At 38.4% G+C, this 17,789-nt stretch overlaps 1 protein-coding gene across 3 annotated transcripts in view; it reads right to left on the reverse strand.

Moving 5' to 3' along the window:
- FAM13A (family with sequence similarity 13 member A) overlaps positions 1-17,789 on the reverse strand; it is a 330,318-nt gene that overhangs the window by 100,031 nt on the left and 212,498 nt on the right. The window contains exon 1 of one of the 3 annotated variants that reach the window (XM_049630876.1): positions 7,383-14,929. The exons of the other annotated variants lie outside the window; for them this stretch is intronic. Within the exon in view, the coding sequence (XP_049486833.1) occupies positions 7,383-7,411 (29 nt within the window). The 5' untranslated portion in view covers positions 7,412-14,929. Of the gene's footprint in view, positions 1-7,382; positions 14,930-17,789 lie in introns of those variants that run through there. 3 annotated transcript variants of the gene reach the window in all.

A 17,789-nucleotide genomic window follows, 5' to 3' on the forward strand; every position in this document is an offset into this window, starting at 1 on the left:
CCAATGTATGAAGGCTTGATGTCTACCTTCCCTTCAGCTTTGTGATCTTCCATAACTACATGCAAGAGCTCGTTCAGCATGTTCTGAGTGGCTATTATGCGTCAGAGCCTATAATAGGTGCTGCAGATACACAGGCTAATAGGATATGGTCCAAATCCTCACAGAATTTATAGACCAGGGAGAAACAGAAACCCGACAGTTGATAATGATTAGGAAGAAAGGATACATGGCTACCATGTATTGAGGGCTTTACCTCAATAAGTCAAGGCTTTGGGCTAAGAGCTTCACATCCATTTTCTCATTTGATCCTCAAAGACACACTTGGAGAGAGGTATCACTAACTGGATTTTTTTCAGATCAGAGAAACAAGTCTTCAAGAGGGTAATTCACCAGCTGGAGGCCACGGAGCCAGGCAGGGCTGAGATTAAAGTCCGCGTCTGTGGAAGCCAGGGCACCAGACCTTACGCTCAAGCACTATGCAGTCTGTTAGATTAGGGTCATGTAGGCATTATTAGGAGAAAGGTCACAAACAGGAGAACTCTTCCACAAGGGAAGAGAGTGTGCAAAGGAAGGAGGCAGCATGGAGCAAGTGCAGCTCTCCAGACGCGGCAGGTGCATCTAGGCAGGGGCACCCGGGACAGGCAGGCGTTGGAGTTTTTGCTAAGTCAAGGAACTGAAAGTGAAGGAGTCATTTATAAAAATACTACACGGTGTATCAATGGTCCACTCTGGCTGGCTGTCAGTTTGTAATCTTGATTTCAGGGGCTATTTTAATCTAGACAGTGAAGTTATAGTTCTTTCCATGATCATTTTGCTGACAGCAAAATACTCATGTATCATACTAAGCTCTTTCTAAGCCCTTAACTTTTTCTGGCCGTTTTTATTCCCTTCAATATGATCTGAGTAAAGCAGTTCAGTTATTTGCTTTTATTGATTTTTATTCTTACAGTTGATGAGAAGATACATGATTTCCTGACCACAACCTTAAAGGTTTTATCAAATGTATCCTGTGTCTCTCCTCTCCCCCACTGCCCAGTATTTTTATTTCTTTACCTAGGTATCTTAATTTTGAAAGTCAACTTGCTGGGCTTCCTAATATTTTGTGTTTTTTTTTTTTTGTTTTGTTTTTTTTTTTTTTTTACCATTCATCTCCCCACTATTTCCCATTAACATGCCATTCTTATGCGAGAATTAAAATTAGTTTCCACATGTGGCTCTGTGACAACCTGCCCAAGTGTTATAATGTAGTGTCCAGAAGAGGCAAACGTTTAGAGACAGAAAGTAGATTAGTGGTTGCCTAGAGTTGGGATGGGGGGTTAAAAGGATATTGAGGGTTGTTTTCGTCAGTTTGGGCTGTTCTAACAAGATACCATAGATTGGATGGCTTAATAGAAACACTTACTTCTCACAGTTCCAGTGATTGGAAGTCTAAGATCAGGATGCTAGCAAGATCAAGTTCTGGTGAGAGCTCTCCCTGGCTTGCCGGCTGCCACCTTCTTGCTATATCCACCTATGGTGGGGGTAGGGGTTGGGGAAGAGTGAGCACTCTAGACCCCTTATCTCCTTATAAGGACACCAATCCTATCATGGGAGCACCACCTCCATGGCCTCATCCAAACCTAATTACCTCCCAAAGGGTCCCATCTCCAAATATCATCACACTGGGGATTAGAGCTTCAACATGTGAATTTTGGGGGAACACATTTAGCTCACGATGGGGATTGACAGCTGAAATGTACAGGGTTTCTTTTGGGTGATGAAGATATTCTAAAATTGCTTGTAGTGGGGCGCCTGGGTGGCTCAGTCGTTAAGCATCCGACTTCAGCTCAGGTCACGATCTCACGGTCCGTGAGTTCGAGCCCCGCGTCGGGCTCTGGGCTGATGGCTCAGAGCCTGGAGCCTGCTTCTGATTCTGTGTCTCCCTCTCTCTCTCTGCCCCTCCCCTGTTCATGCTCTGTCTCTCTCTGTCTCAAAAATAAATAAACGTTAAAAAAAATTAAAAAAAAATTGCTTGTAGTGATGGTTGTACAATCTTGTGAATGTACTAAAAAATCATTGAATTATATACTTTATATAGGTGAATTACATGGTTATGTGAATTATATCTCAATAAAGCTTTTTAAAAAAAGTTATTTCCAGTTCTTCTTAAAGAATAAATAGTCCTTTTAAGAGGTTTTATACAGTACAAACTATTTCTTGGGCAATTCATTCTGATCATCACATAAATATATAAGGGTCATAGGAAAAAACAGGGCAGAAGGTTTTGAGAGTTTCAAGAGATTTGATTCCAGAGTATTTGTAATGATACTTCCTGCAAACCATTCTTTAAGCCACTTTTCAATATTCATCCAATGAAATGGAATGCAATGCTAGAGCCTCACCTTACCTGTGTTAAGAAGTCTTGCATTCAAAAAATTGAAAGGTACTGAAGAATAAAAGAAAAAAAAAACCAAGAGAAAAGCAATATACTACTATTCTTCATGTCTGAGTAGTTTTGTCATTTAGGAAGAACTATCATATTCTTTAACTCTAAAATTGCCCCCATACGTAAGTATATGAATCATTATCATCCCATTTTATAGATGAGGAAGATGACCTGATCAAATTCACATGGCTAGCTAGCTGTCAGTCTCTGCACATGTTTATTTGATAGCAAGTTTACTACCTTTCTGCTGCTTTCCCCACTGCTTTGCACTGACTATTCAACACCTCTAATTCTTCCATGGTTTAGACAGGGTGATCTCTGTAAAATTTTAAAACATCCCCATCTTAGTTCATAATATCCTCTTAATTTGGAGTAATTAGCAAATATTTAGACTCAGAGACACTGTAACCATCCAATGAGAGAACTCACAGAGGTCTTAATTATTCTCAGTGACTTCTTGTTACTACCAAGTATAGACTAGATCAGTGATGAAATCTAAGTTTAGATACACAAACCCATAAGGGTTAACTTGGGTTTGAAGTGAGGCATCTTTTAACTCCCTCTTAGACTGTGTCTATGGAGGGATTAGGGGACAAGCACAGAGTGCTATCCAAGTATCAACAAGCTAGAAAGAATATTGGCTTACAGATAAGGTAACTGGTGGTGTCACCACCACAAGCAGTAGAGGGCTCTCTAACATTACACACAAGACGCACAAGCAGGACTACCATTAGCTGGTGTGTTTTCTGGTTAACTCCTGCATCATCCCCATATTACCCATGTTTTCTTGTTTGCAAAAGGTTATTCTAACTACCAATGCTTGGTCAGACCAGATGAATTCTGCTGATAAGACGTTTCAGTGAAATTTTCCCATGCTGGGCCACTACTAACCTGTTAATGAACCCTGGGCCCATGCAAATTCTTAAAAAGGCCATTGCAATTTGGAATTGCAAGGTATTTCACCATCATAAAATAAGTAATCAGTAACAGACACTGAATACCATAATCTGAGAGATGGAGTAATGAACAAGAGAATCATGTAAACTTTCTTAATCTCATTTTCCCACTTTGGTAAATAAACCAGGGAAACAAGAGGATGCTAACACATGAAAGCAGGTACATTAGTTTAATCATCAGTTCCTGACTTCATCTTCCATCATCATTCTTTGAGGATATAAACTGACTTAGTGGTTATTGGAAAGTTAATCGAGCAAATCAAAATACTGTTGTGAAAGTTGAGAGTTTTTTCATAGACATAAGACTCAGGGTTAAGATTTGTTTCTTAGCCTGTCAAAATCTTTCTATACATAAAATAGAGATCCTACCTAAAGATCCACAATATGTAAGGAAAAAAGTCCAATAGGATATAAATCATACAAAGAGCCTGAGGTATAAGTAAAGCCTGGAATCTGATAAAACATACTATCTCATTAGTGACAGAAGGTAAATTTAGTCACCTGAGAAAACAAAACTCTATGCAAGGCTCAGGATCAAGAGTCATATGCTGTACCAACTGAGCCAGTGAGGCACCTCAAGAAAACTTATTTCATTTCTTAACTTAATATGGTTTCCCAACTTACCTCAGATATGATTTTACTTCTTTTGGGGAACTTTGCCAAATGGCAAGAATATCTATACAGTGCTATAGAGTGTACTGAGTTTTATCATTCAGTATAAGAAGTACATAGAGATATTTTAGTATCTTCAAAAATAATGGAGACAGTCTTAATGACTCAACAGATATGTAGTAAGATCCCATCTTTGAGCCATTTGAAGTGAACTGTAAGAACTGAGTCCTTCACTTTATAGAGGGTCATATTTTAAACATTTAACCTCTGCAGTTTTTTTCTAAAGGTCATGAGTTCTTCTAAACAGTCAACTCCATCTTTGAAGGTCTATAAATTACATTAATAAACAGATAGCAAAATATATTAAAGGGAACCAAAGTATTTATTTCATTCTTAGCTTTCAACCTCATCTGTTATTCTCATCTCAGTTACAGATTAGCAGTAGCAAATTTATCTTCTACATACTTTCACAACATGCTAAGAAAGGCTAAAAAGTCACTCATGGAAATTGTAAGCTAAGGAAACATTAGGGTAAAAACACACCCTCTAATAAGATCATATGCTTATATGAGGTTAAATAAAACAAAGTAATGTTATCCATGTAGGCACATCTCTATTATTATGCTAATCACACTGTTTATTACTGAACTCATCACATGTATTGTAATTGTCTGGTACTGTGACTGCATCCTCACTAGCATGTGGCCTCTTTGAAGCAGAGCTTGTGTCTTGATTACTTTAGTATCCCTGGTAGTACCAAGTGTTTAATATATTCAACAACAATGTAAGTATGCTTTGACAGGTAACACTAACACCTAGTAATTGAAAGCATCGATTATGAAAAAAAAAATACTTCACGTAAGGTCATGATATTAAAGATGTTATTTGGGGACGTTGAGTAGTAAAGTGTTAGATTCATATATATACGTATATATATATACGTATATATATATACGTATATATATATATATATATATATACACCTGCTGTCAATGGCTTTACACAAGCTATAATCATTAACTAGAGTTTAGATGTGTGTTTCTCTTAGTGTTTGGACCATTTGTGCCAGATTTGCTTTCAGGAAGCTTGCCAAAATGTATTTACTTTCCCTGTCACACCCAGATTCAGATTCAGTAACTCTAGGGAAAGAGGGCAGCAGGAATAAGCTGTTTTAAAAACTTAGTTCCTCACGTAATTCTCATGCATCTGAAGTATGAGAATCATTGGCCATTCTGCTCAATACAAATAGGAAGCACAAATTTTTTTTAACTGGTATCTTGAGCTATTCTTTTACTCATCTACTTTTAATTCAGTTCTAGCCCCTTACTGCTCTTAAACAGAACTGAGCAAAGCATTCATGCCATCAGCCAGCACACATACCACAAGGCTCTGCAACCTTCCTGCTTCAGGCAGCGTTAACAGTGGGGTCGGTTGGCAACAGTCAATCAGAGGCTCACAGGAATCCCTAGCCTAAGATACTGAACTGGATTTGGAAGAAGCAATTATGCATAGGAACAGGAAAGTTTTCTGCATACATGCTTAAATTCACATGAGATCCTTAATGAAGAGAACTACACAAACCTGCTCCTTGCCTTCAGGAGGTTTATAATCAAAGGCAGGCATAGGCTGGAAGTGAAGACTGCAGGGTAATCAATCAAATTAAATTCTCAGAGCCAGGGAGCAATGAATACACCAATCAGCATTCTGAATGCAAATTCAAATTATTCCTCTTACATAGGCTTACTAATATGGACTAATAATGCAAAATAATTCTGGAGGAAATCATGCTAGTTCTATTTTAGCTTTCATTAACTCCCTCAGCAATGTTTTGCCAGTATAAAGACCTATTTTCTTAACAGTTATTACATCATCAAGCAGCTTAATACAGAGTTCAGTAATAGCCAAAATTCTTATCTAGAATATGACTGCTTAAGACCTTTAAGATTGATGTCATTATAAGAAAAACAAGTCCCCAACTTTGAAGTTGGGAAGCAAATCAAGATTCCAAAAAGTGTACATTAGATTTAGTCTGTTGCAAGCTTTAAGCATGTGGCCCTTTCTACTGGGTCAATATAGAAAAATTTCAGACCTATCCATAAACCACTTTCTGCTCCCTTGGGTTATTAATTTTTAGAAGAGGAATTCTTGGGACACCCCCATCAAGTTCCCATTTCAGTGTGCTCGTCATTACAGTGAAAGAAAAACAACCACACTGGTCTATGTCACAGTGTACATCTGCAGGGAACACCCTGCAAATAAACACCGAATTTTTGTAAACCTCATTTTCATTGTTAAAACATGGATATTCAGTAAAATATTGGTGGCATGGTTTTTAAAATTGAAATTCACTTTTTCGCAGATATTTTCAGTCTTATAAACTATTTACTATTTGACATTTGAGATCATTTTCACTAATAAAACCCTTTAGAATTTTCTGAAAGGAAGCATTTACATGGAATCAAATGATAATGCATGTAAAGTTGAAATATAATCATATGGTTGGAAAAAGTAAATTTAAAAATCATAAAACGTGACCTTGGGCAACTTTGAGACTTCCTCTGTGCCTCAGTTTTCCTACTGTGAAACTGAAGGACTGAATTCCAGTCATCACAGACGTGACTTCCAGTTTTAACATTCTAGAATACATTATTCACTTATTCATTCACCAGCAGTGTTCTTTTTAACAAGCCTCTTTGTTTAAATTTACCTTTCTTTGCTTTGGTATAATTCCTCCAACCCACCCTCTGCAATCCATACTACAATCATTAACGAACAAAATAGAGCTGTGTGCTCAGTCATTCTTACATAGCAGTTCTTAGAAAGGTGTTATATATATATATATAAATACATCTATCTAGAATTATTTATGGGGAAATTCTTCCTTAACATTTATGTCTGTGTATTACAATGTACTTATTGACAGAAAACCCTTGCTTAGATCTGGACTCCAGGAGAGATCCTAACATGCATTTTTAAAAGGTCTTTAGCGTATCACCATCCTTTAAAATGAGCTGAGAGCTTGCCACAGCTTCCCAACATTGCTAAGAAGCTGACTCAGTTGTATTATAAACCTGTTCAATACATTCTTTAGTTTCTGTTTTCCTTCAGATGTCAAAGATATTTTCTTACATTTATTCTCTTTCAAGGAAGGAAATAATTGGACACAACAATCAAGTGAGAAAGATAAGAAATTGGGCATAAATGTCAGTAAAAGCAGCAGTACAATATTCAAATTCTTCTGGTCTCAGGGAAGGACATCATGTACGACAGGCTCCACACGTTTGCAGCACACGACTAAAAGATGCCAAGTATTGGCAAAGTTACATGGTTTCGTACCACTCAGAAAATACAGAAGAGAATAAAACAAAACAAACAGGAAAGAACACTACCTTTGGAGAGGCATGATTTCACAGGCCATTCTTGTATATAAATTTGCCAGGGACCCTCACAACTGTCTCTTCCACGCCAATTGGGTCCGCCTATACAGGAAACGTCTTCTCACAGTGGCTAAGCTGGGCTTGGGGGTGAGGCTGCACCTCACAGCTGGAGAAGCGACTTGCTCTGCAGTTAGCCAGTGTGCTGCTGCTCCCAGCCTCCAAACTTCTTCAAGCAATGCTATTTTATCGGCCGCCTCTCTACATTTACACTGCAGTCCACTTTGACCTTTTGTTCCAGGGACGCAGCTGAACCATCCAGCCAATCAGAGGAGCAGCTGTTGTAGTGCTTAAAGGCGCTGCTTCTTTTGCTCCTGCTGCTCCTCCCTCCTCCTGCTTCTCAGTGGGCTTGCCTAATTCTGGTAACTTGAAACTTTCCTCTTAGCAAATCCACAGAGGAGCTTGTCAGTCTGGGGAGAGCAACCAATAACTACAGCAAGAGCAAAGAGTCCCCCTTACTTCAGTGTTACGGAGACTGCCAAGGAGGAAATCCATTTGTCAAGGGAAGACACTGCCCTATGAAACTAAAGGTTTCTGTGACAGAAGGCAAGAGCTGAGCTCCATCCTGTCTCTTCCTTCAAAAAAAAAAATCCAAACAAATCACTGGCATTGGAAGGCATGATTCTTCTAGGAGGAAGGCATGCTTCTAGACCCTTGCCCTACCCACATTTATTTCCTGCTGTGTGTTTACACTGCGGTGGTTACCAGTCACTGGTGACATCACCCAAGGCACGTAGCTCACACTTCTGGGGAGAATACATGTCCTAAGACTGTTCAACTTCTCGGGATCAAAGGGTCTACTCCCACGGAAGTTATTTCAACTTATTATCTCTTCATTTTATCTGTATAAAATTGAATGTGTTTATTTGTATAATCATTTTCCTCTAAGAACATCAACAGTATGTTTTGACTGGTTGCTTATTTATGTATTTATCTAGAGATCTATTTATCTATCTAGCTATTTATTTATTTATTTTTTACAACTAACACCAAATCAATTTTCCATAAGGTCTGCTAACTGCCTGTTAATTATCCAGTCTTCCCTTGCAATTTCTGCTTCAGTATGGAATACTAAAGTGTTGTTCTGGGGAACGTAATTATTAATCCATAGATTTCATACACTGCAGGAACAAGAGAAGTACATTTTTAAAAGATTTCTTTCAGGGGGCCTGGGTGGCTCAGTCAGTTAAGCATCCGACTTCAGTTAAGGTCATGATCTCAGAGTTTTGTGGGTTCGAGCCCCACGTTGGGCTCTGTGATGATGGTTTGGAGCCTGGAGCCTGCTTCGGATTCTGTGTCTCCCTCTCTCTCTGCCCCTCCCCTGCTCTCTTTCTCTCAAATAAACATTAAAAAGTTTTTTTTAAAGATTTCTTTCATATCACGAGAGCTTACAAGGAGTTATAAGAAAGCTCAGGGCATCGCTTTTAGAAGAAGAAAGGGCAGAGGGACAGAGTCCATGGTGTTGAGAAACAGTGGGGTCTTAAAGGTCCAAATAGGTATCTTCCTCCTCTGTAGTTTTTCCTATTTTTTTTTCACAGACCACTCATAATTCTGAACTTAGAACACAAAGTCTTATTATGTGTCCTTTCCTTTACTATACCCGCTAATAAAAGCATTTCATTGTCTGATTAATCCTCTACCATATTTATGAAAATGGATTAGTCATCCTGAAACTTGTGTTCAGATATTAAGGTAAAATATCAATGACTAAAATCAGCCCTTAAAACAGTGAAAGTTGACTTAAGTCCAGAATTTACTTTAATTGCAATTGTCAGTATATTCTTTTTTAATATCAGATTTGGAAATTCTAATTTGATTCTATAATAACAACTTAGTTCTGTATTTTTGCTTAAGTTTATTTTTCAAAATGCCTTTACATCTTAACACTTCAATAAGCCGCGTGAGTTAGAAAATCACTATTACATACCGTAATATCTATTTGATTGTTGAGTAAACCAGGTACTAGAAAATTAGGTAACTTGTTCAGATTTACATAGGAAGTCAGTAGCAGAACAGAAACTGGACTCAGAGCTTCTTAGGTCTGCTCTGGAATTCTGCTATGTCATAGTGGTTACTCTATACTATAGGAGTTTTTAAATATTTTGTAAGATACAGATAGGTTTAGAAACACAGTGGACCCTTGAACAACACAGGTTTGAACTGTGCAGGGTTAAATATAGTAGGGTGTTGTAAATGTATTTTCTCTTCCTACTAATTTTAATAACATTTTCTTTTCTCTAGCTCACCCGATTGTGAGGATACAGTGTGTAATATACATAACATACAAAATATATGTGAGTCGACTGTTTACATCATCGATAAGGCTTCCAGTCAACAGTAGGTCATTAGTAGTTAAGTTTTTGTGGAGTCAAAAGTTGTGCATGGTGTTTTGACTGCACAGGGATTGGCGTCCCTAACTCTTATATTGTTCAAGGGCCAACTGTAGTTGAAGTTCAAATGAAGTAATATTTTGTCTTTTCTCAGTTTTATGAACACATCAATACTATATGGCTAAAAGGAGTTCGATAATAAAGGACCTAGCATCATAAACATAAGCTGTAACTCAAACTACAATTTGCATTTAATATATACTAGAGATAAAACATTGAAGAACAGGGGCGTTGGGCATTGAGGGGGGCAGCTGTTGGGATGAGCACTGGGTGTTGTATGGATTTGACAATAAATTTCATATTTAAAAAAAAAGAACAGGGGCATTCATATTTTAACCTATGATTCCACCTATGTTTCCTTATAAATTAAGTCTTCATATCAGTATTCCTCTAACATGCCATATTGCTAGTGAGACATCAGTGGTTATTTTTAAAAATTACCGAACATGAGAACTCCACAATTACATGCCTTTTCAAGTTTCTATTATTTATAACAATTCCTCCTCTTTTGGGCTCTCGGTCTATTTTCTGGGCATTACTTGATGATCATTGATGAATTTATACCTGGACTGCAGCTCTTTCTCTCTACCACACCCACTGCCAAAGTCCTTGATCACTTAAATACTTTGCTATTTCTATTCCTAACATCCTTGTATCAGTTCTTCAGGTCGGGCAGCAGGAGTCTCATTCCCTGGACTCTGCCAGTTCTAACTCCCCAAACACTGATATCCTGACTGCATCTGCTCCACACTTAGCCCTACTGTTCATCACTTACCTCCCACGCTTCTGCCTCCCCCACTCCTCCCTCTCTTCCTTAGCCTTCTCTTCAGCAACAACTGTTCTGTCTGTAGAGTGTAACCTGCACCCAAACCAACTGGCATGCAGCTTTAAAAAAAAGGCACATTCCTGGCTCTCCTCAGCATTTAGTTATTTCTAAAATGGGCTCACTAGCATCCTCCGCTTCTTCACCCTCTCTAAATCCTGCCAGCTGGGTTTTCTACTGCCAGACCGCTAAAACATTGCAAAAGAAAGTCACATAACCCTGGCAACTAGTGACACTAAAAATTCATGCTATTTAACCTCAGCATGAACCTCGATACTGTGTGGCAACCTTTTTACTTATCTTTAAATGATTTTTCACTCCATCCCCATAGAAACTGCTACAAATCTTCACTGCCACAAATCTGAACCTCTCTCAGTCAGTAACTGCCTCGCCTCCTAAATTTATTGAGGAAGCCAAGATCATCAAATGCGAGTCATTACCTTTGTTCTTCCCTGTTACCCTTATGGGTTTAAGTGCACCCCCGCTGTCCATATATACACAACACACACAACACACACACAAACACACACACAATCTTGCCTTCCTCTATTTGACTTCTTCCTAGTCTAGCAGAAAAGGTCTCATTCACAGGACTCCAATTTCTTATCTACCTTTTGGATCTCTTCATTTCCTCCTTTCTCTGGAAGAAACCTGATCTCTCCTAGATCTTAAATCTGTCCCCCTTCCAATAGGAACCTGAGTAAGTATCCCCTAGCCTTAAAATGTTTTCCTCATCTGCCTTTCCTGCTGGTGCTGCAGTGCTATTTTCCCCTCCTCCCACTGACAGACTTCCCCAAAACCTACCTCTGCTGTTCCCACTTCTGCATAAGTTACTGACTCCCCCACCCCATGCCAACGGACGTGGGACTTCACCACTTTTCTGAAACTGCTTTAAGGCCACCAATACTCTTTGGACTGTTAAATCTCTACTCTTAACTTTCCAGAAACATCCACCTTTGGTTTTCTGAAAGTTTCTGGTTCCCTGTAATCTTTCCTGGGGATTCCCCACATGTCCTTGATTACTCCATTCTCCTTTTATTTCATTTGTCCTTCCTTCTCTCTTATCCCCTCCACACCTTGCTTTCTAGCCCAGCACCATTCAGTACAGACATTTTATTAGGGCTTAATAAGCTGTGCTCTGGAAATACGCTCCTGGGGATTGGATCCAGACTCTACAACAGATGAGCAGTGTAAACTTGGGCAGGCTATATAAAAAGCTCTGAAGTTGCTCTGAAGAATAAATGAGATCACATACGTAAAACATGAAGAATAGTGCCTGGCAAATCACTAAGTGCTAAATCATTATTAGTACTATTATCCTAATCAACACTTCCAAGGCCTCATATTATCTTATCCCCAAATTTCTCCTCCTCCTGGCCCCTCTTGTTAATGACGTTGTTATTCTCTTTATGAATCAGATTCAAAGAGTGAGTCATCTTTATTCCTCCTCCCTCGCCTCTCCTTCAAGCTGTTGACTGTCCTGTCTCTTTAATTACCTGACCTTGGTCATTTGCAGTATGAGAATGATCCTTCTGCCTCCATTCACCTGATCTCCAAGATCTCCAATGCATACATTTCACTGTCAGGGAGTTTCCTACTGGGATTGTAATCTGCTCACTCACTCTTCTGCTAGAAACCTTCATTACCTCCAAACCATCTTTTTGATGAACCCCAATTCTTTAACATAATGACTAAGACTCTCCACCAATTAACCTCAATCTACCCCTCCAGTTCATCTGCTTATACTTCTTAAAGAAATCACTCCAGACAAACCTGGACACTATTTCTTAATCTGCTCTAAACTCTTCTACCCCAAACATGTGTTCATGCTGTTCCCTGTCTGGAATATTTCCCGTTCCATTTTCTTCTGGAAAAATTCCATGCATACATCAGGCTTTGGCCAGTTAAAAGAAATTTATTTTCCCTTTTCAATTTGTACAGCCCTATGCATCTCTAATATTATTTATACCCCCCCACCCTGCCCCAGTTTTATTATTATTTGAACCTATATATTATTTCCGTACTGGAATATAAGATCTGCAGGATAAGGACTCCATTTCTGCTATAGCCACTACACAAAATAGACACTTAATAAGTGCTGAATGAATTAACTGATAAACCGAACACTCTTCCAGAAACTGAAGCATAGCTACTTTAATTGGATTTTAATTTGTTGAGCAATATTTCCATCCAGTTTTTAACATTTCCCATTGTAGGCTAACACTTAAGATAAAGTAGACACCTCATGTAGGTTCAAATAAAGAATGATAACCAGTAACTGACAAAAGAAATAAATCAGAGTTCATGCATTGCTGTGCAATCACTGCGATGTAAAAAGTAGGATTCTATCCCAGACTTCTGAAAGCTTTTTTTTTTTAATTTTAATTTTTTAACGTTTATTCACTTTTTGAGAGCCAGAGACAGAGTGTAAGCAGGTCAGTGGGCAGACAGAGAGGGAGACACAGAATCCTAAGCAGGTTCCAGGCTCTGAGCTGTCAGCACAGAGCCCTACATGGGGCTCAAACTCATGAACTGTGAGATCATGACTTGAGCTGAAGTAGGACACTTAACCAAATGAGCCACCCAGGTGCCCCATAAAACTTCTGAAAGCTTTTAAGCATTTTACATTATCCAGTTTCTCCTGGATTGTCTATTTCTTTTTCTACAATTCAGCTGGCTTGCGGACTTCTAATTTTCTTACATAATTTCTTCAGCAGATTCCAAGAGCTTGGTTCTATGTGTGTTTGCCCTTGTGCTATCAAGAGCAACAATTGCTCCAAAAATGATGTGGCTTCATTTGCTTCAGTTTCAACATCAATTTGAAACAAAGAACTAAGAACATTTCTTGGCCACATTAGTTTGTTTTCATATATTGTTTTAAAATCAGACTGATTATTTCCTAAGACAAAATGACATATTAAAGTAATGTCTTTCTTACAAGTTTGGTAACAAGGTGCTTCTTAAACAAGGTTTCTTCCTCATATTTTTATCAATCTTTGTAAAATGGACTAAGGAGCAACACCTTTCACAAGACAGTCACACAGTCCTCATAAATGGTAATGACTAAATCTGATAGGAGTTTTTTATAGTCATGAAACCAATATTTTCACAGTATGTACCATTTAGATATTCTGGTATTGCTGCACAGGATCCTGATTAAACTTGCTCTTTGGCAATCTGTGTTAGAATACCAGTGAATTCCTCAGGCGCCTGGGTGGCTCAGTCAGCTGAGTGTCCAACTCTTATTTTGGCTCAGGTCATGATCCAGGGTTGTGGGATCGAGCCGAATCGGGCTCCGTACTGAGCATGGGCCTGCTTAAGATAATTCTCATTCTCTCTCTCTCCCCACCTCCTCTCGTGCTCTCTAAAAAAAAATAAGTAAAAAATAATACCAGTGAATTCCAGGGCTCATCAGAAAACATCATCATCATCATCTACAACAAATGTCACACACACAAAAAGGGGGCGGTGGGTAGGAACTGGAGAGGTAGTATATGTAAGGCAATTAGCATTTCTTAAGAATCTATGCTGTGCTCATTTTATTAGATGTGGATCTGAAGAAGTTAATTAACTTGAACACTCAGCTAGTAAGTGGCTGACATGAAGCCAGCATCTGAACGCCATAGCATTTCCACTATATAATAACTCTTAAAGATTATAAAGTATTATAATTACCCATTGATATATATTATCAATGAGCATCAGGAAATAAAGAATCCTTTCTTTTCTTTTGGTCTGAGGTTTACACTTAGATGAGTGTGTATGCTTATAATATCTTATAATGCTTGTCTGAACCAAAGACATACACTGGACCAGAACAAACCTCTTCTGCTATCGTGAGTCAACATTGTGTGTGTGTGTGTGTGTGTGTGTGTGTGTGTGTGTGTGTGTATGTGTGTGTGTGTGAGTAGTAGCAGCAGCAGCAGCCATTTGTAGTTGCAATGGGGGAAGGAAGTGGTTGGGGTGGGCTGTTGAGAGAAAGAGGAAGATAGAAAAAAGATGGAAAAATTATGCTTTAAGTGGCATTCTTAACTATATTCCTTTTATTAAGAAGTTAATATATGGAAATGGGAGGTGGGCTGTCACTTGTTTTTATGTAAAAAAAACCATCTTACGGTATTTAAGGATAATTATTAAAACCTTATAAAGGATTTATTTTAGAAATCAAAACAGTGACACTCAGAACAGGCTCAAGCTAAGTGGAACAGGGAATTTCTAGTTAGGTAAACTATTTCCTTCGTTAACAACAGAAATAAACCTGCTTGCATTGCTTAAGGCCAAAATAAAAAAAAAAATAAGAAAATCAACGTAATTGTTTTCTCAGTTATTAGACTTGTCTATAGTAAAAGATTGCTGAAAAAAAAATCCCACAGGGACAGAAATTATCTAATTGGTTTAATTCTAATGGTGGATCATGCTTTTAAAACTGTGTACTGGCTTACTTCATTAAAATATATCTGACCAGCCTTGCCGGACTCTCAGATGGCTCAGAGGGTTCATTTACTCAGGTTCTAACATCCTACAGAGGTGGAATGACAGGGAGCACGCTGCTTTAACAATGAGGCAGGGTTCCCAGGCCTCAACACCTGGAGATGCATTACTCAGCTGCCCTTCCTCACCCGCCTGATGGCTCTGATTTTATTAATTCTAACAATCCTAATATAGAAAATAAGATATAGAACATTCACCAGAAAGGCTAATGATTTCAAATTGAAAGACAAGTGATTATATTTCATGGTACATGAATACACAGTTCTGTAGAAATTCATACAAAAGCTTTCTCTAATTTTTTTAAAGTTTATAATCAATGGAGAGGGAGAGGGAGGGGGAGGGGGAGGGGAGGGGGAGGGGAGGGGGAGGGAAGGGGAGGAGAGAAAGGGGAGAATCCCAAGCAGGCTCCACACTGTCAACATACAGCCCAAGGTGGGGCTCGAACTCACAAACCATGAGATCATGACCTAAGTCAAAATCAAGAGTCAGATGCTTAATTGACTGAGCCACCCAGGAACCCCTATTTTTTCTTAAAAAAAGTAAATTTATAAAGACTGAGGGACTGAAATTTCTCCATAAAAACTGGCTAAAAATAAACTCTTTGAGACAACTTACATAATTGTTCCCCAACTTTCTGGGACACAGAAAAATCCACATTTTGCCAGATGGAATCTCAGTTAGTGATCACTGCCAATAAATAAGTGCTCGAGTACATTTTCCTGGAATGGGACTCCGTGGGCATGACTTTCTCTAAATGTCCCTTGGGAGTCCAGATAATAGTGTTTCTGTTCTTATAAAGTATGTCATGTCCTACACAACAGCTGCTACCACACCTGAGATCTGCTGCCTTAAATTGTCCCAGTGAACTTTCACCCTGTTAAATGATATTTCCTGGCACAGGAGAAGCAGGTTTCAGCAGAGCTTCCTTAGAGAAATGTCAAAGTTGCTCAGCGTGATATGGTAACCGACGGTCTAATTCTGTATCCATACAACATAAAATAAACCTCATCCTTCTGAGACTTGAAATACTGAACCACAGGCACAAAGTCTCTCAATGTCAATACTCTGGCTGGCAATATTTATTTACTTCAACACAAAGCATTGTGCTTTGCTTTGAAGCAACCAATAAATAAATAGGTGAAAATGTATTTAAAAACAAAATAAGAGGAAGTGGCAATTGTGTTACCAAGAATAGGTCACATTAAAAAAAAAATCAGTCATGGTACCTTAAAATGCCAACAACCGTACTGCATTTTAAATGATCTAATTTTTTATTTCTGAGAGAGAGAGAGAGAGAGCGAGCTGGGGAGGGGCAGAGAGACAGCGATACAGAGATTCTGAAGCAGGCTCCAGGCTCCCAGCTGTCAGGACAGAGCCCAACGTGGGGCTCGAGCCCACGGACTGCGAGATCATGACCTAAGCTGAAATCAGAGGCTTAACCGACTGAGCCACCCAGTTTTGGTTTTCTAAAATCAGGTTCAGATTTTTGATAAGGGGACCAAAAAGACACAACAGTGGGGAAAAAATAGTCCTTTTAGCAAATGGTGTTGGGACAACTGGACATCCACATGCAAAAGAATGATTCTGGACCTGTACCTCACACCACGTATAAAAATTAACTCATATGTACTATATACCTAATTGTAAGAGCAAAAGTATAAAACTCTTAGAAGAAATCATAGACCTAAATCTTCGTGACTTTGGATTAAGCAATGGTTTCTTAGATAGGACATCAAAATCATAAACAACTAGAGAAAAAAAGAGATTAACTGACCTTGATCAAAATTAAAACCTTTGGTGCTTCAGAGGACATTATCAAAAAAGTGAAAAGGCAATTGTTAGAATATGAGAAAATATTTGAAAATCACATATTTGATAAGGGATACTATCCAGAATATATAACTAACTCTTCCAACTCAGTAAAAAGTCCAATTTTAAAAATGGGCAAAGTATTGGAATTGCCATTTCTCCAAAAGAGATATACAAATGGCTAATAAACACATGAAAAGATGCTCATCATTAGTCTTTAGAGAAATGCAAACCAAACCCACAAAGAGACACCATTCTACACTCAGCAGTATGGCTGTAATAAAATAGACACTAACAAGTGTTGACAAAGATGTGGAGAAACTGGAAATATACTTTGCCAGTAGGAACACAAACTTTGAGAAATAGTTTATGGGTTCTTGAAAAAGTTAAACACAGGTTATTGTATGAACTAGCAACTCCACCCCAGGCATATACACGAGAACTGAAAACATGTTTTTACAGAAAGACTTGTACAGAAATGTTCATACCAGCATTATTCATAATAGCCCCAAAGTTCAAGCAACCCAAATAAATGCCCATCAACTGGTGAATAAACAAAATGTAATGTCTACCTACAACAGAATATTATTCATCCTCAGAAAGGCATGAAATACTGACACATTACCATATGGATGAACATTCATAACATATTCTAAGTGAAAGAAGGCAGAGGCAAAAGATGTAAATTGTGTAACTGAATTTATACACAATGGCAAGAGTCAGAGCTTCATAGAGATGAAATATCAATAACAAGTGACAAAGTGGGTTTAATAAAGGGTTAGTATCCAAAATATATAAAGAACTTACACAACCCAACACCCCAAAAATCCAGTTAAAAAATGAGCAGAA

Source organism: Panthera uncia, chromosome B1 (assembly GCF_023721935.1).
Source record: "Panthera uncia isolate 11264 chromosome B1, Puncia_PCG_1.0, whole genome shotgun sequence".
Lineage (NCBI taxonomy): Eukaryota > Metazoa > Chordata > Mammalia > Carnivora > Felidae > Panthera > Panthera uncia.